Below are 22,778 nucleotides of genomic sequence, written 5' to 3' on the forward strand. Positions count from 1 at the left end.
GCTTATCCAAATGTTCCCTTCTCTTCCCCATGCGCTGGCTTTGCTGTCTCCGGCTGTTTCTCTTCTTTCCCTCTCCCCGTGCGTGTGCTGCGGCCCCTCTCCCCCGACAGTGGGTGCGTATATCTCCCTGCACCGACAAGCCAAACTGTCAGCAAATTTTACAGCTTCATCTGAAATTCTCAGTGCGCGGCGAGGGTGAGGGAGGGGGTGGCAGAGGTGGGCGAGAAGGGCGATACGGAAAGTCTGCTTGGCTTGCGGAGGTCAAACACAATGGGATTTTTGTCTGCAGTTCCCCAGCTCCATATAACAGAAAAAAAACCAGTTGTTTTGTTTTTTTGTTTGTTTGTTTGTTTTCTGGTGAACCTGCCGTTTCTGTGAAATCTCAGGTGATGAAGGAATGCAAGATGTGGCTGCAGGGTGGCGTGGCTGTGGCATGTGCCACCTCCATGCCGGTGATCCGGCTGCGTGTGATGGGGAGCCAGTGCTGCAGCTCCTGTCGTGCTCATGTCCCCGCTCAGGAGCCAGGATGCTCGCTGTGGATTCTGTTTCAGGTTTGTGACTCTCTGTCTCTCCCTTTGCAGGTGTACCGTGGATGACCGGGTCACACGGGTAGCGTGGTTGAACCGCAGCACCATCCTGTACGCCGGCAATGACAAGTGGTCTATAGACAACCGCGTGGTCATCCTCTCCAACACCAAGACCCAGTACAGCATCAAGATACACAATGTGGATGTGTACGATGAGGGCCCCTACACCTGCTCCGTGCAGACAGACAATCACCCCAAGACTTCCCGCGTCCATCTCATCGTGCAAGGTAGGTCTTAACATGCCTCGTGCTCTTGCTGAATGGGCTGTTTGATGTGGAAGGCTGTCTGGACTTGGGAAGGGTTTGGAGGTCCTCTTGGTGATGGAGATGTAGGGATTAGACCAACATCTGTTGCTTCAGGGATCGAGCAGCATGGAAACAGCGGTGTGGACAAGTGCCCACCGTGCCAGGGAGATGAGCTTGAGTCATAGCGTCGCTGTGTTATATGGTTATCACAAAGGGCAGAGGACACCTGAGAACTGAAACTGGGGGTTTGTGTTCTGGCATGCTCTTCCTTCTCTCCCTTTGCCTGTTCCTGCTGTGCATTTGACCCGTCTCTGCTGCTCGGGACCATATTGCGCAGCTCACTGTGTCGGGGAGTTGTTAGCAAGGTGCTCGGGCCAGTGTCTGAAGATGCTTCAGGAGAGCCAAAAGCAAAGCGCTGCCAGGCGCAGCGGAGGAGCAGGCTCCAACAGCACAAGGCTCCGTGGTTTTGGGAGAGAGGAGAGGGCAGGTTGCCTGAGTGCGTCAAAGCTGCTGCTGGGCTGTGAAGGGCTTTTAGCACGGGACTTCATAGGTGATGCTGTTGGGTTGGAAACCAGCGTCCCTGAGGCTGCTCAGATGGGGGGATATGGGTGCCGGCAGATCAGAGGTGCCCGTAGCACTCCGGTGGACACTACCTCCGGATCCTTGTGGCTTTGCACCGGCTACCAGCTTTTGTCCGGTCTCTAGATTAATTTTTCAGAGTTAGTGTTAGTTCAGGTTAGATAAAGATAATGAAAGTTTCCTAATCCTCTTAAAGAAGATTTATCTGGCTGAGTAGAAAGCTCTCAGAATACAATAAAGCGTGTATAAAACCAGGACCTAATCTTTCCTTTAATTTCGAACAGCTGATGGGTATTGATTTTGCAATGAGCAAATCTGAAAAATTTCTCAGCCTCGACATGCCTCTGAGAAGCCCCCAACACAGATATGTATATATTTATGTATCTTTCTCATTTAGAGGAGGCAGGGTTTCATTGTGGCTGTCCATCCAAGTGATTTTCCTGCCCGGAACATATCAGGGTGCCCCAGCAGAGAGGGGAATGCTCACCGAGGGGAGTGGAGGGCTGCCGGGAGCATCCCCTCCATCCCCCTTCATTAAGCCTCTCCCTCTTTTTGAGTTGCGTGTGAGCTGTCCGTCTGCGAAGTTTAATCTGTTTATCCTGTCTGCTCTCTAATCGTGCTAATCCATCCAGTCAACACCAGTGAAGTATCCGAGTGCTTTGCACCTAACGAAATTAGGTGAACTGGCAGGGATGCTCAGCACCCACCGCCCTCGCCCCTTTTCCAGAGCAGGGCTTGCAATGCAGGCACTTGCCAGGCTTGGGTGTGTGAAGGTGAGGGATTGTTTGCATCCAGAACTCTCTGGCATTCCTAACTGCACCGGGAAAAGTTTTCCCCTGGTGTAAGCAAGTCCTGTTGAATTGCTCCCACCACAGCCATGACGGTGGTTCTCAGCAGCGTTGTTTCTCTGCAGCTGAAGGGAAGCCTGAGAGGAGCTGGGGATGTGTTGTTCGTTACGCAGGCACGGGTCAAGTGGTCTGTGCTGGGCAGTTTCTGTATTTCTCTTTCAGTGCGTTAATCTCAAGCCACACAGCTGGTCTCCCACGAAGATGCCTATGTAGGTGCCACCATGCTGTCCATTGATGGTGTTGGGCCAGAGAAGCAAATCCTTCCCTGCTTCAGCTCCAATGCAGTTCCCTGGCAGCTGGGACATGCTTTCTGGTGGCTCAGATCGAGTGGCATTGCCATCGGCAACATCAGCACAGCCAAGGGCTGGGAGCCTCCCTGCTTGCACTCCGGGGAAGACCCACCTTTCTGTGGGGGTGAATAGGGAGGGATTTTCCAAGGAAGCATCCAGTCCTGGCTGTGCATGCAAGCAGAGCACATACTTTACAGGGACGGGAGCAAAACTCTGTTTCTGTTGTACCTCTATACGTTATGTTATACCTCTGCTGTCACTAAATATGGCCTCAAGAGCAAGGCTTGAGCCCTGCTTTGTCAAGGAGGCAGCCATCCCAGCAGCAGCAGCAGCAGGAGGACCACGGGGGATGACTGCGCATGCCTTGGTGGCACGCCTCACCCGTGCCAGCTGGCCAGCGAGCAAGCAGTAATGACCAGTTAGCAACCGTTCAGGTCAATTAATTTATATTTGTATTTTGCAAAACTAAAAGTTGGCCGGCTAGAGTATTGATTCTTTGTCCCTGTGTTCAATCGAGTTTTAATTGTGCTACTGCGGGGCCTGGCCTTCCCTCCTAGCAACCGGGCGATAAATCTGCCAGGGAGTCGCAGTCAACAGTAAATGTGTCTCTTAGTGTCGCTATTAATATGTCTCTTGGATTGGTTCATTGCAACAGCCGTTAACAAGGGTTTATAAGAGCGTAGATGGCAGGAAGCCAGAGGGGGGTTTTTTATCTCCCTTTTCCTCTTTTTTTTTTTTTTTTTCTTCTTTTTTTTTTTTTCGGGACCACCTCGTGACGATGGGATGGACGCTTTCAGGGACATGCGCAGTGCTTGTGGCATGCTGATGTGTTTTCAGGAGAAGTAGAAATGCAGAGAGGATTGGCATTTGCTTTTGTATAAGTAGAAGATGAGCCACTTCATCTTGTTCTTGTCATAAACAGCTTGAGTGGAGGATGCTGTGGGGCTGGACCTCGGGTGAGCCCTCCTGCCTCTGGGTATGACCCCCTGCGGAGCCCATCTCTGCTCCGGGGAGGTGCAAGCTTGCAAGGATGAGCTGGGAGATCAACCACACTGTGTCACAAAATGGTTTTGGTGCAAGGAGCGCGGCAGACCGTAGGCAGGATGCAGCTCTGCCTCCTTGGCGTGAGCTGGTTTGGGCTGTTTCGGGACACGGGGTGTATTTCAGTCTGAAAAGCATTGCTCAGGGTCAATGTTTAGGTCGAGGCTGTGGCTTTTGCCGTCAGTGCCCTGGGAAAAGGCAAGCCTGGTGGCCTCCTTGCAGCAGTGGCTGTAGAGAGGACGGCGTACATGCCGAAGCGGTGTAGCGTAGCACAGTGTCGCTTTGGGATCTGCTTTGGCAGAGATCTTGGCAGTGAATGTCGATACTGGCCACCCCTACTTGATAGTGGTCTTTGCTATTCCTCAGATGGCCTCTGTTTCTGATTTATTTAGAGAATCCTCCTCTGTACTGCCTTAATCCTACTCGCCATAGATTTTTCATTAAAACCTCTCCCGGCTGTCGGCATTGTTACTTTTAGTTTCTGGTCGGTGCAATCCATTTTCCCGTCTTGGTGTTTGCTGCTTTCCTCACCCTGGGAGCCAGGGTGGGTTTCGAAGGACCATGGCCTTCATTTGCAGTAGTGAGGCTGTGGGCATGTGGTTGGTTTTCCACTTGCACCTAAAGATGCTCTCCTGGAGCCAGTCCTGCATCCCTTGTCACATCCGCTGCTTCTCAAAGCAGCACCGATGCAGGTGTAGCTCTTCCATAAGTGTCTCAAAAGCTAATTGAGTCTTATTTTTTCCTTCTTCCTGGTAACAACTAGCTTCTCAAGGCTCTGAAAGGGCAAGCCACCACCACCCCGTGCCGGTCCCGTTGAGCTCTTTTTCCCTGATGTAGACTGTGCTCTGGGCTTCCCTCAGCACCACGGATTTCACGATGGCCGCAGTTAAGTTTGCTTTTATCACACTGCCTTTGATATCCAGGCAGGAGCTGAGACGGCGATACTTATTAAAACCTTACCGCGAGGCTGTAGGGCACACAGAGAGCTGAGGAGGCAAGGAGAGCAGCTCAGCCTTCTTAAGTCATTGTAGGAAAGACCCAATAATAGGCTCGAAACCTAGAAAGTGCTTATGTATTAGCTGCTTAGTATTTAGATGCTGGAGAGTTTGGTGTGAGAAGTGTGCATGTGGCATGCAGAAGCAGCCTGAAGAAGGGAAAGGGTGAGAGCAAGTAAGCCTGGCAGGCTGTGACCTCTCGAGCAGGCTTGTCTCCCTGCTCAGGAGCTTTTCCTGCACTTGGGATACTTATCCATACCAGATGGTTTGGGGCACTTTTTTTTGGGTCTACCTAAGAAACAATATGATAGTGAGGAAAAGTGATGATGTGCAGTCAACATCACGCAAAACATCCGATACAAAATGTTGACAGAGGTTCCTGTTGCTTCACGTAGCGTGCTGGGCTGGCAACATTTATATACAGCTTGGGCTGAGGTTTTGTAGGAATAGCAATGGTGGTTCATGGGGCTCATCTTGGTGCTGGGTGACGTGTCATGTCCAAAGCAAGTGTTCCTCACCTGCCCGTCCCGTATGTGCCACTTGTTATGGTGTGGTCCCCAGGGGCTGACTGCCCTCCATCCTGCCAGCAGCAGTGAGAGGGTGTCACAGGAGGAACGCAGCTCCTCATACCAAACTCTCAGAAGGCTGAGGGCTCAGCCCAGGCCCTCCGTACCCATCTAAGTTTGCCTCTTGGTTTTTTTGGAACAATGACACAGACATACTGGGTGGTGACTGAGATCTCCAGGCTTGTGTGGCAAAGATGCGGGTAGAGGAGACTCCCTCTCATGCATTTCTCCCCTCTTGGCACTAAAGAATCTCACCGGGTGGGGTGGCAAAGGGGCTGGTGATGTTTGGACACATCCTATGTGTCCTGTATCCCTTTGCCGCACCTGTTGTCAAGTCTTTTGTCAAAGACTCTATTTGGAGGCTCAGATCTGGCTAGCCCTCACTACGCCAGGTTAATTGTCCCAGTGAGGATGAATTAAACAGCTAATTGAAGCAGGAGACTCTCCCGGAGGTTGGGCTTGTAGCAGTGGAGATGGAGTTCAGAGAAATAAAAAGGAAATCAAAGGGCTGTTAAGAGGAAATGGAAAAAAAATCACTGAGGCTGGAAAGACATCTTCCCAGCAGCAGCACGAGTCCAAACCACATAAGGTCCATGGCATTTAAAGTAATGCTTCACACATCCTTCTCTGGGGGCTTGTGAGTGGGTGGGGAGGGAAGGGGACTCACCCTGGGCAGAGCGGTTTGTTTAGCTGGATGCTGGATGGCGCAAGAGGGGCAAAACACATCCGCATGCAAGCACAGAGGAAAAATCAATTAGCACATGCTCCATTAGGAAGAGTCAGGGGAGCTGCTGGGGAAGAACAGGGTTCCTTTTGGTTCTGAGGCAGGGAGCCTTTGAAAGCCACCACTTTGGGAACCGAAAGCCTCAGCGAGTGGTCAAAATGTGCTCTACATCTGCAAATGTGCTCGTAGAGCCCGCAAACAGCACAGGAGACCCTGGACCACGTGGCAGCACCATGCAAGGTGGCATTGCAGCAGCAGGTTGCAGGGAAATACTTTCTTTTCCCCCGAGGTGGAAGCAGGATGGGATGTGGCATCCAAGCCTCGTGTACGTTTGCAGGACAGGGAGCAGAGCTTGCTTCTGCCCCGGAGCTGACAGTATCTCACAGGAGCGGGAGAAGGGAAGCATTGTCTGTCAAAGTGCTGTGCTGTTCTGCCATCCAGGACCACGCTGAGGGCTTGCCTGGGGTTCCTGATGCATTTTCATCAGTATTCCCCTCGGTTTAGCTATTGTGAGTCTGTAAGGGCAATGACAGGGTGCTTGAGGGTGTGTGAGCTGCTGTCTTGGCATGCAGAGCTGCCTGGAAACCTGGCTGCTAATGGCAGCTGGAGGTGTCCAGTGCCACCATTTTTGCAGGCGGGACCGTTGGGGTGTCCCTCTCCTTTACGTGCCCGCACAGCCACGTCCAGCCCATTGCAGAGAGGAGCACGGCCAGTCCCAGGGGACGTGGGGATCTGGTGGCTGCCATGCCTCAGCCAGACCAGGGTGACACAGGTTAAAGTCACAGCTCTTTGGCCAAGAATCGGGTCGATGATAGACTTGTGAGGTGGCCCAGCGTGGCTTCCAGGTCTCCTTGGAGAGCAATGCCCTTGTTGCCAAAGGTGGTGGCTGATGTCCACAAGCGTTGCCTAGGACAGAGTGCTGCTCCCATGGATGGAAAGGAGTGCCTGTGACAAGCAATGTATACCAGTGTCCTGGGATGGGAAAAGGCTCGGAAGGACCAGCCAGACCCCTACGTCGCCCTTCCTCCTTCCCTGAACAAATGGAAGATGGGCAAGAGAGCAGACAGCCAAATGAGGAAGATGCGGCAGTGAATTCAAAGCCAGTGGGAGCTCAGAGAAGATCTAGAAGGAACAGCAAAGACTGAAGAAAGAAGCAACTGGACGGGGAATAAAACCAAAACAAACAAAAAAAAAAGGATGAGAAGAAAAGCCCAAAGACTGGTGGAACAAAGGGAAGAGAGAAGGAAACACCCGCACACAGAAAAGTACTAAGCATCAAGAGACGGGGAGGCAGTGAAGTGGAAAAATGAAAGAATAATGAAGGAGCGAGGGTGCGGAGAGGGGGAAGGTTGGGAAAAAGGAAGAGCCTGATGGCAGGAAGAAAACGGCATGCACTGCCCAGGGAACAGCCCTGTCCCTAAAGTGGCTGGCATCACGTGCTAACCCAAAACGTCTGGAGCAGGGATGGGGTGGGAGAGCATCCTCAGCTCCTGTTCTTGAGGCTTCCTGGAATGGGCAAAAAGGTGCTGGCAGGAACAGAGCTAGCAGGAGGCATCGGGATGTGCCGCAAGGACCGGGAGCTGATGGAACAAAAGCGTGGTGGCAGCTGATTAATTACTGCAAAAAGCTAAAATGGGGAAGAGGGGGGGAGAACTGGAGAAGTTGTTTCCCCATTATATTTCTGAACAGAAAGAACGTTTTAGCGTGCGCACAAATAGCTCCCTGGGAAGCACTCTCACTTCCTAATTGTTCATAAATTTACTGACAGGTGGTTACACAGTAGGTATAACACTGCGAGTTTTGGTTTTATTGCTTTCCCTTGTCTCAACGTGAAAACCTGGAGAAAAAAGGGTGTGCAGCAAGCAGCCGGGAGACTCCGCCTAGCAAAGAGCGCTTGATGCCCACATTTCATTTTTCCGACGTCTCATGAGCGTTTGGTCCCTGCCACGGCCAGAGTGTCTGTCCACTCCAACGGAGGGATCCATGCCGGCTTGTCGATCCCTTTGTGTTTATCTCCAATGTGTCTCACGGTGTCATGGGCCAGTTCTGTGGGAGGGCTCCCAGTCCGCGTGGAGACAGGGTATGGATGCACTGTACGACGGTCCCAGGCTCCGAAGGCATCTGTGGGGAGGTGGTTTGGGGGGTGTTTTTTTCTTTCCTCCCCCTTCAGCTACACTGAAATGGTGTGCAGAAAGGCGGCCAGGCATGGGGAGAGTTGCGGTCACTGGGGGAATATCAGCCAGGCCAGAAAATCTCATCTTCGCAGCAGAGAGGATGTGTTCGAAATACACGTGTTATGATCCTTTCATGTAAAAGGATCATATAAAGTGTGTTTTACCAGGGGAAGGCTGTGAAAAGGGAGTGTTTAAGACTCAGAGAAGGGAAAAGGAAGATCTCTTCTGAAACAAAGCGCCGGCACGGCACGCTGCTCACTTGGCTGGGAAATTTCACAAAAATCATTCTGTTGACCAAACTGTAGCTGTCGGATATGTTTAATCCATTATCTCGATAAAATCAGCTCTGACGAGCCTCTTGGATTGGGCTGCCATCAGAACAGGTTCGATCACCAAAGATAATCTTCACTGCCGAAAAGCAACGGTTTTTTTTAAAACTCCTGACATTGTGTCTTTGTCCCTGGTGCTTCCCCCCCGCCCCCCGCAGGCTGGATGAGAGGTCAAGGTGCAATTCATGCAGCATTGCTGTGTGGGTCCTCTCAGCTGTCCCCTGCACCCCAAAGCCAAAGGTGAGTTGGAGGTGGGGAAACAAATCTGTTTCTGTCTGGCAGCAGGTGCTCCCCAGCCAGGAGCTGGCTAACGGGTGCATGCCCACATCTCTTTTTTAAGGGCATCAGCCCCAAACAGGAGCCGTTTTCAGGAAGATCTTGTATCGGTGGTACCTTCAGCAGGCACGCAGGGCTGATGCCATCCTGCCGCGCTTCTCATCCGTGAAGGGGATGGAAAGCACTGGCAAAATGTGAGCTTTCAGTGTATTTGCTCTTTCAGTATATTTGCTTTCTTTGTGCTGACTTCCCGTACGCTAATGAGACCTCACATGGCGACATCTCTGACAGCTCCATCCTGCCTATGGTGGGGAGGCTCACGCAGAGCTGGAGGTGCGTGGGGCTGTAGGCAGCTGGGGGTACCAGGTAGGGAAGTGGCATGAGCTCCGGTAGGCATCCGACCCCTGCCAAGGTGATGTCAGGTCCCGCTTCCTGGCAGTGACAGCATCACCCATCAGAGGGCACGGGCCCCGGCTGCAGCTGGGGAAGTGAAGGAGCAGCGGGAATGCTGCATCTCCCCAAAACAGGAGGTGTCCAAGAGGGGGTGGTAAGTGATGCGCCAGGGCAGGTGGGTGGCCTGCATTGGGTGGGATGGTCTCTGTGGAGGATGTCACCTCCCCACAGAGTGCTGAAGATAACATGTCCCCCTCTGTGGGCAGGGCCATCCCTGTGGGGACCCAGTAGAGGTGGGCAAGTGGCTGTTGTCTGGTGGTTTGAAGAGCCCATAGGTGCCCATCTATCATCTCACCTTATCAAAGGTGTAGGATAGAGGTGTCTTTTAATGGATTAGGAGCTAACGATGTGGAGGAGGGACATCAGTTGTATGTGTCAGCCCCGGCACTTGCACAGGCTCTCTGCTCCAAGGCGTGCAGCAGTAATGATCTGGCAGCTAAAAATAGTCTGGGCCACGGCGGTGAGCGTCTCCGGTAGGGATCGGCGCTAGGGAGCGGCTGGGAGATGAGTCAGCCTGCACGCGCTCGCGTGCGTCACCGTCACATGTAGCCGATGATCACGCAGCGATTACCGACCCGCTGTCTCTTCCCGCATGGTTTAGCAGGGAAGCTGCATCCCCACTGGCACGGGCTGGACTTGCACATCCCTGGCCTCATCACGCTTGGGTATCCACTAGCGGCTCACAAGGTCCGAGCCCCCCAGTTGCTTTTGTCCCCAGCTGGGCTGGCTGTGGAGCAGCAGCAAGGGCAAACCAGTGCCCGGAGGAGGCACTGGGACCAGTGGTGTTTGGGAGAGTCCCAGGGACTGCTTGGCTGTGCTTGCCAGGGATACCCCCAGTGTGCTGTGTAGCATCACCGGACATGGCAGCGTCACCAGCCCCGCAGCTCCCAGCCTGGGAGGAGAGGGGAGAGATGGTGTCTCACGGACCCCAGGAGTGGTGGCAGAAACCGACACAAGCCCAGGCCTGATGGAGAGCGTGAATCGGCGCATAGGGCGGTTTGGGTCTCGAGCGGTAAAGAAAGGAGATAAATCACAGGCTTATTGTTATTGAATTTAGTGGCATCACTTTCACATTCAATTTCTCTTGCCGGCTTTCCTAACAAACAAGGAATTACAGCGCAAATGTATTTTTTGGCCTACCAAACATTATGCATTAACTTACCCGTGATTAATATTACGCAGGGTTGACGAAATCCTCTGTGGGCCTCTCACTGCTCCGGCGAGACCATGCCACTCGTCACTTGCTTGGGATTTATTCTGTATTCAATTTGCTTGTCGTCGTAGTCTTTTTCCTTAGCTATTGTATGATCAGGCGTGTAGTGACGTGTGTGCAGGCTAACGTGAGCTGCTCGGAGGAGCAAGCTTTTATATTCTGCACACAAGGAAGCACCAACCTGGCAAAAGGCAGAGAGGCAACGATGCTCCATCTCTCCAACTGAGCGGCAGCCCTACTCTTGCCACTTCTCTAGCTGTTAGTATGTTCAGCTGGTCATCATTTATTCTGTATGTAGTGAGGTGAGGCTGTCTTAACTACTGGGTATTTGCTGTGTAGGGGATGTAGGACAGGTGGAGGTAAACGTGAAGAACCAAAGGTAATCGAGGGAAAGGATGCTGTCAACATCCTAGGGACAGCATCCATAGTCATGCTGGTGGGCCGCAGGTTATCAGCAGGGCTATCTGACCCAGCCTGTCAAGGACCAGGAAGACTCTATAGGGGGACAGAAGAGCCTCTGGACACTGCCCAGCACCGATCCCAAGCTGTCCTCAACTTGGGACACGGCAGCTCTGGTGGCATGCACTCGTCAGGGCAGTCGTGTACGTGCCTCAGCTGTACCCACCTCATGGCATTTACAGGGCACAGCTGCAGGTTGGTTTTATCCGTGCAGTCATGTTTGCTGATGGAGTTATCCCACCTGCTGGCACTCAGGTCCCATCTGCTGATGGCCATGTCCCTGCATGGGCCCAGCTTCTGCCAGCTCCTCCCAAGGAGCCCTTGTGATCCTGTCCTTGTCAGCCCACCCAGTGAGATCTATAGAAATGTAATCAAGGTCCTTAGATGTCCTTCTCTAAGTCCTGGTAACCTTGTAGGCAACGATCGCCGTCGCGGCAGGATATCGAGCCATCCGGCGGGGTCCCCGCACTTTCCGTGGCTGTCCCTGCCAGCGCTCGAGGGCATTTCTGATCGGATTAGGCAGGCAGCAGCACAGCATGGCAGTGCTACCCTGGCCCCCGTGGCTTCGGGGCCATGGCCAGTGGCTTTGGGAGGTGCCGTTCCCCTCTGCGAGACCTGCTGGCTTGTCTGCCTGCTGTGTCAGCATCCTTTGCTGGAGGGGAGGGCTTTGGAGCCGATGTGTGTGTTTGTGTGGCTTGGTGTCTGCCGAAATGGGAGCATTTGGGCTGCAGTGGCTATTGGTAGTGGTATTTTCCTGTGCAGGAGTGAAATTATTTCTGTACCTGGGAGTAGGACAGGTTCACACCTGCGTGCAGAGCACCAGCCTCTGCATGTCACTTTGTACTTGTGGGTTGGGACTCGAAGGATGGGAAAGAAATGATGGCCATGAGCTGGGAGAGGGCTAGGAGGTTGAAGATGCTCCGGCGAGCTCCAGCGTACCTCCTGCGTGTGTGCCCCCCTTTTCAGGCTGGGAGAGTGCAGCCCTGTTGTAGGGGCGTGTTGTTGAATGACAGTCGGATGGTGATCATCCTGGGGGACAGCCTTGACAGAGGCCGTGTCCTTAGGCTGGTGCCAAGCGGGTCTACAGCTGGGGTGCTCTCTAGTCCGTCTGCCTTTGATCAGTCTGGCCTGTCTGAGTGCCTTTGTCCACGGTCTGACCCCAGCAGGGCTGCGTGCAGGAGGTGGAATGGGAAGGTGATGCTAGAAATACAGAGGCGGAGCGGGTGCTGTGCAGGGAAAGGTGTGCGGAGCTAATTTTGCCTCCTGTGTAGTAGATGAAATCTCTGCCAGGAGATGTGGATCAGATTGGCTTCCTTGACGTGTGTTGCTCTCGTTTTATGTAGTTTTAGCTCTTTGTGGGGGTTCAGAGCTGAGCACCACAGCACCTGCGCAGGGAGGGCTTGCCTTCCTCTGGCAGCATGCTCGCCTGCAAGCACTGTCTGCACCGGGAGCACGTCTATCTAGTAAGGCTTTGAGAAGCAGATGAATGTCTGCATGATGTTTGGGCGTTGGATTTTTTTTTTTCGCCCCATGTAATCTGTGGCTTGCGTAGCCTCGCAGGTAGCATGGAACAGGGGGGGATCATCCTGGAGAAGTGCTGGGTGGGAAGGGAGGGTGGTGCCTTGAGTGCAGCAGGGATAGTACAATGGTTGTGATTTCGCTGGTGCCATGCATCACTCACCATCACTCTCATCTGACTCCATGGCTTTTATAAGAGACAGAAGAGTCAGGGTGCCATCTGGAACAGGCATCCTAGGGTGTCAGCATCCACTAATGGTGCTGCTGTCATCTTGGACCAAAACTGCATGCGAGGAGGTCTGGTTTGCAGGCTTGTGAGCGGGTGACAAATCCCCAGTTGTGGGGCGGCTTGTCTTTGATGCTGTTGGTTTTAGATGTTCCTGGTACCTGTTTTGAGATGCTGTTAATGGAGGGGAGAAGTGCAAGGATGCTGCTAATAGGGCATAATGTCATCTCCCTGGCTGAGCAAGGAAGGACCATCGGCAGCCTTCCCATGGTGGAGCTCCTTGGGGCCACACCATCAGAGCTGGCCAGCCCTGCTCCAAGTGTTAACTACATTTCCCAACAGTTGCCAGGGCACACTTTTCATTTTCGGATTGCTGCTTTCCCCTGAAGGACTCGGACAATCTCCCTCTGCTATAACAAGACTGTACTTCTATATTAATGTGTCAAGTTGCTGGGAAATTTACTGCTTTGCAGGGCCCATCAGGCCACAGAGACTGCGCCACGTCTTTGCTGCGGCTTGTCCCCCCTGTGCCATCTCTCCCAAGCCTGGGAGCAAAAGGCTCGCTCAGGGTGTTGGGTTTTTAAAGCCTGGTGAGGCTCAAAGCCTGGCGGTTACGGACCGAGCGCTGCAGGGGATGTAGCGCTGGCCCCGCTGGGCATCCCTCTGCCCTTACCCAGCCTGGTCAGTTTAGAGCCCTGGCTTGGACAGTCCTCAGGGGCGAGAGGACACCAGAGCAGCCCTCATGTCCCCTTCCAGGTGGTGCCGGTGTCAGCGACAGTATTTTTCAGGCAATCACCCCAGTGCTGTGGGAGAACCCTTGGCACAAGGGTTGGGTGTGCGACGCCACATGAGCTGGGGCTCTGGGCACATGGTGTGCTCAGGGAGGGGGTGCGGGGCATCCTTTCTGGTGTTGTCGAGTGGTGTTTACCTTGGGGCAGGTCATTTTGTACAGCCTTACTTGTTCCCTGGGGTACAGACCCTTTGGGGGCTGCATCCGATGGCCCAGAGTGCTGGGAAGCAGCGTTGGCGAGTGGGCTTTAATTGCTTTTTGCCGGGGCCAGGGATATTTATGGGTGTGGAGATTGCCAAGTTATTTATTAGATGGAGTATCTGGGGATAGAGTAATATAAATCACTGTGGCCGGTATTGAATGGAGCAGACGCTCAGTAATTTAAACAGCTTTAATAAATATGCTAAAATATGAGCCTTGTCATGGGCCATAACGAGAGCTGGTTATCGGGGGCTCAGCCACGGGGAGGGGCACCCCTTCATGCCCTGGGTCCGTGCTCTGCTCCGGTCCGAGGTGCTGGTTTGGAGACACAGGGTTGGCAACCAAACAGGGTGATGGGGTGGACACCGATGTCCAGTGATGGGGCAGATCTCACTGCCCGGGCTTCCTGGCAGGGTGTGGTGAGCTGGTGTGTTGACAGTGGCTTTGCTCTTCTTTTTGTCTTGCAGTTCCCCCCCAGATTGTTAACATCTCATCTGACATCACCGTGAACGAGGGCAGCAGCGTGACTCTCATGTGCCTGGCCTTCGGGAGACCGGAGCCCACCGTCACGTGGCGGCACCTCTCTGGGAAAGGTGAGACCACACTCAGGGCTTGGTGGCTGAACCATCTCGGTCCGAGCTGGGGTCTCACCCAGCCCACGTGGGACGGATGGATGTCCCTATAGAGGTGGCCAGGGTGGTACAAAGATGGCCTACAGTCCGCTGCTGTCTGTTGTGGAGGGTGGAGGTGCTGGCCCTTTGATGTGCCCTGATATGGGGGTGATGATGCTTGTTACAGGATGTCCCAGGCGTCCTGGGTATAGGGCATGGCAGAATCCAGGCAGAGGGTGTAAGGGGGGGGCAGGTCCCAGTGTCCATGGGCAATGGTGCCATGTGTTCGGGACGTCTCCCAGGGCAGGGCTTTGTAAGCGAGGACGAGTACCTGGAGATCACAGGCATCACGCGGGAGCAGTCCGGGGAGTACGAGTGCAGCGCTGTCAACGACGTGGCTGTCCCGGATGTGCGGAAAGTCAAAGTCACCGTCAACTGTGAGTGGAAGGGACGGGGGAATTGTGGCGGGGTGGGCATGCGTGGCCCAGAGTGATGCAGTACGGCGTCTCCGCAGACCCGCCGTACATCTCAAACGCCAAGAACACAGGCGCCTCGGTGGGCCAGAAGGGCATCCTGCAGTGCGAGGCCTCGGCCGTCCCCATGGCGGAGTTTCAGTGGTTCAAAGAGGACACCAGGTGAGGGGTTGCAGAGGGGAGGGCATAGCGGGTTGGGAGGTGGGGAACCACACCAGCCTGGGGGCTGAAGTGTGGAGAAAGGCTGGGATTAATTCATTTTCGTGGGTCTGAGTGCTTAGCTAAAGGCTGAGGGGGTCCCAGGGGGCTTTCTCTGTGGATGGTGGCTGTGGCTTGCAGGGGGTGATGTTGGCCACATGAGTCAGGCAGGGAGATGAGTTACGGGATGGAGAGCGTGGTGTGCTTTCGGGCAGCGTGTTGGGGCTTGTCTTGGTGACAACATGTGGCTGTATAGTGGTGTTGGTTGGTGGGAAGAGAGGGGGTGCCTGGGGAGAGGGCAAGATATGTCGCAGAGTGCCATCATCCACATTTCCCCACAGGTTAGCAAACGGGCTGGAGGGCGTGCGGATCGAGAGCAAGGGCCGCCTGTCAACGCTGACCTTCTTCAACGTCTCGGAGAAGGACTATGGCAACTACACGTGCGTGGCCACGAACAAGCTGGGCAACACCAATGCCAGCATCATCCTGTATGGTAGGTGCTCTGTTTTTTTTGCAGCAAGCTATAGCAAGGCAGAGGAGGATGAAGAGGAGGCAGCGAGGTGGGCGGGCAGCCGGCGATGGAGTGGAGCTGGCTGTATTTAGTGTTGCTGGCCTGTTGAGATGCCAAATGGGGTGGCAAGGTCCCGCAGAGAGGATGCAGCAGCTGATATCTGCATTGGCCCCAGCGGGCGCACACAGCTGGGCAGTGCTCAGTGGTGGGCACGGCGCTCACGGGTGTTCAGGGGCACGCAGCAGAGTCAGCTGGCAGGCAGCCGTTCGTCTTTGCAGAGCCGGAGCCGCAGGCGGAGAAGAGGCTCCTGGCCAAGCTGCGGCATCGCTGGAGCACAGGGCCGAGGAGGGGGCCCGGGCCAGGTGAGCACGCGCTTCGGGTGCACGGTGTGGGGTTTGTCCCGGGTGTTGGACTGGCAGGACTACCGGCAGTTGTGTTATAGTGGCAGCAGCAGGCTGAGCGCTGTAGGCGTGGAGGGCCACAGCAGGGCAGCTCGCGTCGGGTGCCCGCAGCGGCACGGTGTTTGAGGAGTGGCAGACTGGGCAGCTATCACTGAGGAAGGCAATGTGTAGCTGTGGCACATCCCTGTGGCTTTCTGGCAAGCTGAGGGGGCTGTCACAGACCCTAATTTGTTGTGTGCTGCTGTATTCTGTTCTGCACCAGCCTGCCCTGCCCCGTTCCATTGCGGTCAGACCTGTCCTGCTTGGCTCCAGGGGTTTTGGCTCTGGTCTATTCTGTTGGATTCTGTACGGTTGAGTTTGGGTCTGCTCTGTTGTAATCTATGTTGTTTTGTTAGGGGCCGGGCCGTTCTATTCTAATCCGTTCTCATCTGCCCTGGTCCGGGCTCTTTTCTTTGGGTCTAGACTGTCAGGTTCTGTTCTCGTCTTTCCTCTTGTGTTTTGATCGATCAGGTGAACTCTGATACGGGCTGATCTATTGTGTTCTAACCCATTGTATGGTTTTCAGCGCTGGGCCAGTCTGTCCTGCTTGGGTCGTGTTGTGGTCTGGTGTGGGTTGCCATTTGTCCCGGTGTGGTGTGTGCTACAGCCTTGCAGTTGGGAGGCTGAATGCAACCGTCTGTCCCTCACCACTCATGTTGCCAAATGGGTGGGACAGGGAGGGCACAAGCATTGCATGAGGACAGAGAAAGAAATCCCGTGTTGTCAGCTGCGTTTGTGGCGCTGACTGGAAGGATATTGTTGCAGGAGCTGTGCTAGAAGGAGATAACTGACATCAGGAAACCCCCCCCAACTTTATTTCAGTAAAAAAAACCCCACACTACTGTGTGTGAGCATGCAGGGGTTGACCCGCACTGGGGAGGCTGGCTGTGTTTCCTCCATGGAGGCTCAGGGTAGTAGTCCCACATGGTGCCAGGCGTCTACTGGTGTGTCCCTAGCGTCTGTGTGTCTGTTTAAGGGGTAGGGATGTGCTAGGGGGTTGCTGGAGAGCAAAGTGTGACGGTTTGGTCCCCGCATGGTAGAGTTCCTTTAGGCTAGAGTGGCAGTCTCAAGGCACTGGAGGCTGCACCCCAGTATTCGTGGCCACCTTTCTGCATCCACCAGCTTCTTTGTTCCTGTCCCACCAGCACCCTTGCTCTCACTCTGATTTAGACCTGCACACACTGGTCTCCCCATCTCCCATGTAGATGTGAGAGTCTGCTGGCAACGTGTCTCCCAGGCTGTGCCGTGGCTTATCATCTCATCATGGGTGCCTGGCAGTGTGTCCGGGGCGGGGTGTGTGTGTGTGTTGGGCGTGTTTATGTGGCTGTCTTGGGTTCAGCGTGGGTTCTTTGGACTGCTTGTGTCAGGGCGTGTGGCCAGGGTTGAGTGTGCCTGCATAGGGGTGTATGGCTACACCCAGGGCCACCACACCTACAGTGTGGAGTCTTGAGGCATCTCCCCACTGGCTTCTGTGGCTCACTGTGGTGTTGCCCACATCTCCCCTCTCTGCCTCTGGGTCTTTTTCCCGGTTGCAGATGGTGTCTTGGGATGTAGTCCGTGCCTTCAGCTGTGCTGCCCCTCACTGCAGGGCATCTGGTTGTCCCAATTTCTGTCTGTCAGTGTATTGCTGTGGGTCTGAAGCCCTCCTGCATCGCATCCAGTCTCAGTGCCTCTTGCTTCGTGTGCGTCTGCATCGTCGGGCACCACCTCTGTCTAGCGGTGTGTCTGTGCCTGTCTTCTGTGTGGTAACAAGGCTCTGTGTTGGTCTCTGGGTGGCTGTAGGCACGTGCATGTGTGCTTTGGGTCTGCAATAGCACAGAGCACCCTCGTTCACATCTTGCAAGGCTCCCGGTTGTCTTGGATGGTGTGTGTCACCTGTCTATCTTCCTGCAGTCCTCTCTCTGTGGCTCAGCCTGTTCCTGTTGTGTGAGCGTGCAGGTTGGTCCCAGTGCACGCGTTGTGCCTGTCCGTCTCTTGGACGTCACCTTGGGCAGCCTCCTCCATGTGTGCTGGGCATGTGAGCACCATTGCCAGTGGTCACTGTGGGGTGGCCCTAGCTGTTTCTCTCAAGGTGGCTGTGCTGTTCTTTAGTGGTTTGTGACACGTGGGTCTTTGTCTCACTCTGCCTCAGCGGGTTGAGGTCTGTGGTCTTTCGGGGGGTGTTTGTCAGCGCTACCCTCTTGGCACCCCTTTGTGGTCATCCCCACGGTGCTGCCACATCTGTTTGTAGGTGCTTTCTCTTTGCCTCTGGACACGTGTCTATGCTGGTGGCTCTCAGCATCTTCTGTGTCTGGGTGTTTCATGCCTTGCCTTTTTCTCCATGTCCCTCCCTCTGGCCGTGGGCTTCTTCCTCACTCTGTCCTTCTCTTGTTGGCCATCTCCTCTTCTCACCCGCCCTGCTTGCCTACACCTCCTCTGTTCTCCTGCTGGCGCTCCGTCTGTTCCTCTGCTGTTGAGCGTGCCCTTCTAGTTGTTCTCAGAGGCTCTGTCTCATGGTCTTGGTGCCAATGTGCCCCCTCCGTGCATTCTTGTGTCCTTGCAGGTCTTGCAGTTGTCCATGTGTGGCAGGGCTCTGCCGGGAGGACGTTGGGGATCACGTCAGCGGTCAGGCAATGGGTGGGAGGTGCTCTTTTCCTCTGAGGGGCAAGGACCCTCTCTGGAGTGCGCAGGGATGCCAGCAGCCAAAGGCGCTCCTGTTCTCTAGGCTATGGGGTCACCGGGGGAGTTACTCCACCCTCGGGTTTCACGTTGGTACCACCTCACGGGATGTGTGTGGGGCCGAGAGCGATGCCCTGCTTTAGTAAATGGATGGCTTGTCCACCAAGGCCTGATCCCTGATGTGTGAGCAAACGAGTCTTTACAAGCAAATGACCAACTGCATCCTCCAGTCGCTGAGGAGCTGGTGGGTTGTGACCTGCTTCCCTCCCTCCAAATGCTGATGAACAACTCATCTCCCTACCAAGCACCCTCTACCAGTAAAAAAAAAGGATCTCACCTTCCCTGCTCCTTTGTGCACCCACCACAAGACACCCAGACACATTTATCCAGGGTCACACGAGACAGTTATTGGATGGGCACCTGGTTGGGAGACCACAACAGAGACTAAGTCAGTCAGGCAGGCTGCAAGAGAGCCACTAAGTAGATGGGGAGAGAGTCAGGGAACCAAAGAAAGAAAACTACATGCAAAGAGAGGAGAAACTGGGGAGAAGGAGGAGGGGGAGACACGGGGAGAGAGATGGGCGTGGAGGAGGGCAAGAGAGAAAAGGGGGGGGGGGGGGACGGCGACAGAGAGGGAGAGGCAGAGGACCAAAGGAGAGAGGGACAGAGAGAAGTGGAGAGAGAGACCAAGTCAGAAGGACATAGGCAGACAGGTGCCCAGAGAGGGTGAGATGGGGGCACAGAGACAGAGCAAGATTTAGCTACTGAGACCACAGCAGCTACAATGAAAGAGTGCTACAGACAGAGAAATGCCGGGAAGGACACCAAGGAGGACACAGGAGTCATAAAAAAGACAGACTTGCAGAAGGGGAATGAGCAACAGAGACAGACAGGAGCAGAGTTACATAAAAGGCGGCAGAGACAATCAGAGATGGGGACAGCAGAAGGCCTAGAAAGGAGGAAGAGAGGGGAGCTGGCAAATGGGGAAAACATGCTCAGATGCCAAATGGTCAGATTTGGGGTACTCGGGAGGATACAAAAAGGAGACTTGGGAGCTGAGGGGAGGATGCACAGACAGGGAAATGGTTAGATTAGAAAGAAAGAGGGGACAAACAACCAAGGGGAGAGAGGATGACTCTCAGGGTGAGAGAGAGAGGGCAAGAGACAAGCACAGGGAGAGGGTGGAGTAGGGGGGGCAGCACTGGAAACACACAGACGCAGAGGTGCAAGTGGAAGGAGGGCAGCATGCCAAGATGGCCAACTGGGGGCCAGAGAGACAGTGTCATGGGGAGGGGCGGACAGCCCCATGGAACAGAAGGAACACGTGCCCAGAGATGAGGAGACCGGGGGGGGCACCAGTGATGCCAACAAAAGGAGGTGGACAGCGCAACATGAGGCACAGAGAAGGAGTCCAAGAGATGGAGAAGATGGAGCCTGGGAGAAGAGCACCTACACCACGAGGGAAAAAAAGGACTTAGGCAGACACACAAAGGGACACGGCCTCTAAGAGACATCGCCAGACCCCAGAGGGAGGGAGAGGACAGTAAAAACAGGATTGAGAAACTAAGGGAGTGAGACAAACCAAAAGGGGGACAAACCTGAGTGAGACACCCGAGAGGCAGAGCAAGAGAAGGGGAAACATAGAGTGTGGAAGATGGAGCACAGGAAAGACACAGGGAGACCAAGAGAACTGCCAGAGAGAGATGCAGCAGCAGGGGAGAGCACCAGTGGGCAGGACAGGGAAGGGGGGGAGGCTGTGGAGGCACAGAGAGACACACAGAAAAGGACACAGGGAGGGAAGGAGATGCATGGGCACAAGCAAGGGTTGCCATCAGAGAAAAAGGAGAATAAACAAGGACCAGCCAGGGAGAGAGAAGGGAGGGTGGGCAGGCTGGGAAGCACTGGGGAAAGAGGGAGAGGGCACCAGGGGATAAAGTGAGAGACAGTGGACAGACATTAAGAGGGAGACCCAGCAAAGGGGGTTGAGAACGCGAGAGAGGGAGGAGATGCATGCAGCCGGGAGACTGGGAGGCAGAGAAATACAGAGAGAGGGAGACGGGCACAAAGACCAGGAGGTAGAAGGAAACCAAACCACTGAGGGAGATAGAGATGCACAGAAAAGGGTGCAGATGGCACAACGTGGGGACATAGATAAGAGCTCCGAGAGACGAGGATGGGGATGTGGGGATACAGAGCATTGCAGGGAGATGGGTAGAGAAACAAAGGCAGAGGGAAAGGCAGTTAGATAACAAGAGGGTTGCAGCACAAGACGGGAGAGATACTAAGACAGAGATGGAATGAGACAGAGAGAGAAAAAAAGACAAAGATGGCATAAGCCAGGACAGAAAGAGTCAGAGATGGAGATGCAGCGACACAGGGAGTGAGGGACAGACACTGACTGTGAAGCAGACAAAGAGAAGGGAGACAGAGCGGGGGGAAGACAGAGAGAGACCCGGAACAGTGAGGCAGCCAGAGGGAGACACTCCGAGCCAGGGAGAGGGAGGGGCCAAGGCAGAAGAGGGGGCAAGAACAAGGGAGAGGGACGGAGGGAAAACCAGGAGACAGACATAGAAAGAGAGACGGAGAGTGAGACACAGGAAGAAAAAGAGACAGACACAGAGAGACCCAGGGGCAGAGATGCAGGGAAACAAATGGGGGGCTGCTCAGGTGGCCCGATGGAAAGAGGTCCTCAGACGGAGTGGGATAGCAAGAGGAGACCCACCGCGAGGCAGCAAGGAGGGGCAGAACAGAGGGAGACATACACAAAGGGGCAGGAGAGACAAATTGACCGAGAAAAGAAGGGGGACACAGAACGCAGGGGAGCAGTGAGATAAGGGGAGACTGAGATGCCAAGGTGGACACAGGGACAGGGGGGAGAGTGGGATCCAGACATAGACGGCGAGCACAAGAGGGACGGATGCAGAGAGTTAGAGACAGCTCAAAACCACAGGGAGATGCTCAGGTCGAGAGAGCGAGCTAGAAGGGGAGGGAGAAACAGGCAGAGCAACAGAGGTTGTGATGGGGGGCGAGGCAGACAAAGAAGGGGAGAGATGCTGGGAGGCTGAAACTGGGGAGACAGCGGGAGGGACTTGACAGACAAGCAGAGAGACATGGAAAAAGAAAAAGAGGGGGATGCGGCACATAGGAATGAGAGGGACCCGTGGAAGACAGGGAAGTGGGTGGGAGAAAGGAAAGGGAGACGCAGAGGATGGAGTGAGACTGTGGCAAGGGGAAACAGAAAGGGCCAATGGAAAGAAGAACGGGAGAACAGGGGAGCCAGTGTTCCACCCCGCTCGCTCAACTGACAACACGGCAGGATCGCCTGCTCCCACACTTCTCAAAAGCACTTCTTAAAAACTGACCAGCGCTCATGGACTCCTGAGTCCTCGAAAGCAGCTTCCCAGGGGACTCTGCTAATAACTCCCTGAATGACTGAGCGTTTGCTCTCCCGAAGTCCAAGGGAGAAACTCTGCTGTCCTTTTTTCTCATGACACTGAAGATTTTAAACTTAGCCATTTCCTCATTGCCATGGCTCAGCTGCCTACCATCACCTCTCCTGTGAGTGATGAGTCTCCTTCTCTATTCACAAAGGGAAAGTCCAGAAGGGCGTCTTTTCTAGTTGGTTCCCTGAGTACTTGTGCCAAGAAGTTCTCCCCTACAAACTTCAAGATTTTCCAAGGCCTGCTTCATCACAGCGGTACAATATTCCCAGCTGATGTCTGGGAAGTTGAAATCTCCCAGAAACACAAGGGCTACCAATCTAGACATATCTCTTAAGTGCCTACAGAATAACACATCAGTGCTTACATCCTGGCTGGGCAGTCAGTAGTAGAACTTGCTATGACCTTTCCTTTCCTCTTCCTCACTCTTTGCTGGATCTACCCTCCCTCTCAGCCCTTTCACCCTCCTCACCTTCCAAGGCCATGTGGCCACCTCCCTGTACATCTGTACTTAACACAGGCCCATCTACCGATCTGCCTAGCCAAAAACCCACGCTTGTTCTGCCTCTTTCTCAGCATCTGTTTATTGATCTTCCTCACTGGGCATCTTGGGCTTGCAGCATGCCCCGTGAGCTACCTGGCTGTCCCAGTCCCTGCCCCCACTCTGTCCCTATCCCTCCATCCTTCGTCATCTCCTCTTGCCTCTCCACAGGCATAGGGAGTGCAGGCAGACCTGTGCCCAGTCTCTCCTCTGGGCCCCCCCGCTTCCCTTGCTCTGCCCAGCTGTCTCATCTGATCCCAAGTGGCACCCACGTGTGCCAGCCAGCCCAAATCTTTCCCAAGTAACAGCCCTCACCTGATAAGACACAGCAAACCTCTGCTCCAGACCCCCAGTGACCACCCTCCTGTGTCCTGTGCCTGGCCTGCTTGCTG

The 22,778-nt window shown here is 54.4% G+C and overlaps 1 protein-coding gene across 5 annotated transcripts in view; it reads left to right on the top strand.

Moving 5' to 3' along the window:
• The window catches only part of OPCML (opioid binding protein/cell adhesion molecule like), a 305,368-nt gene that overhangs the window by 277,867 nt on the left and 4,723 nt on the right, over positions 1 to 22,778 (top strand). For 3 of the 5 annotated variants that reach the window (XM_055819433.1, XM_055819436.1, XM_055819432.1), the window contains 6 exons: positions 582 to 814; positions 13,982 to 14,107; positions 14,428 to 14,562; positions 14,640 to 14,760; positions 15,138 to 15,289; positions 15,586 to 15,669. In XM_055819433.1, the coding sequence (XP_055675408.1) occupies positions 582 to 814; positions 13,982 to 14,107; positions 14,428 to 14,562; positions 14,640 to 14,760; positions 15,138 to 15,289; positions 15,586 to 15,669 (851 nt within the window). The remainder of the gene's footprint in view (positions 1 to 581; positions 815 to 13,981; positions 14,108 to 14,427; positions 14,563 to 14,639; positions 14,761 to 15,137; positions 15,290 to 15,585; positions 15,670 to 22,778) is intronic. The other 2 variants (XM_055819435.1, XM_055819434.1) reach the window with 1 other exon arrangement.

Source organism: Falco peregrinus, chromosome 15, assembly GCF_023634155.1.
Source record: "Falco peregrinus isolate bFalPer1 chromosome 15, bFalPer1.pri, whole genome shotgun sequence".
NCBI classification, from domain to species: Eukaryota; Metazoa; Chordata; class Aves; order Falconiformes; family Falconidae; genus Falco; species Falco peregrinus.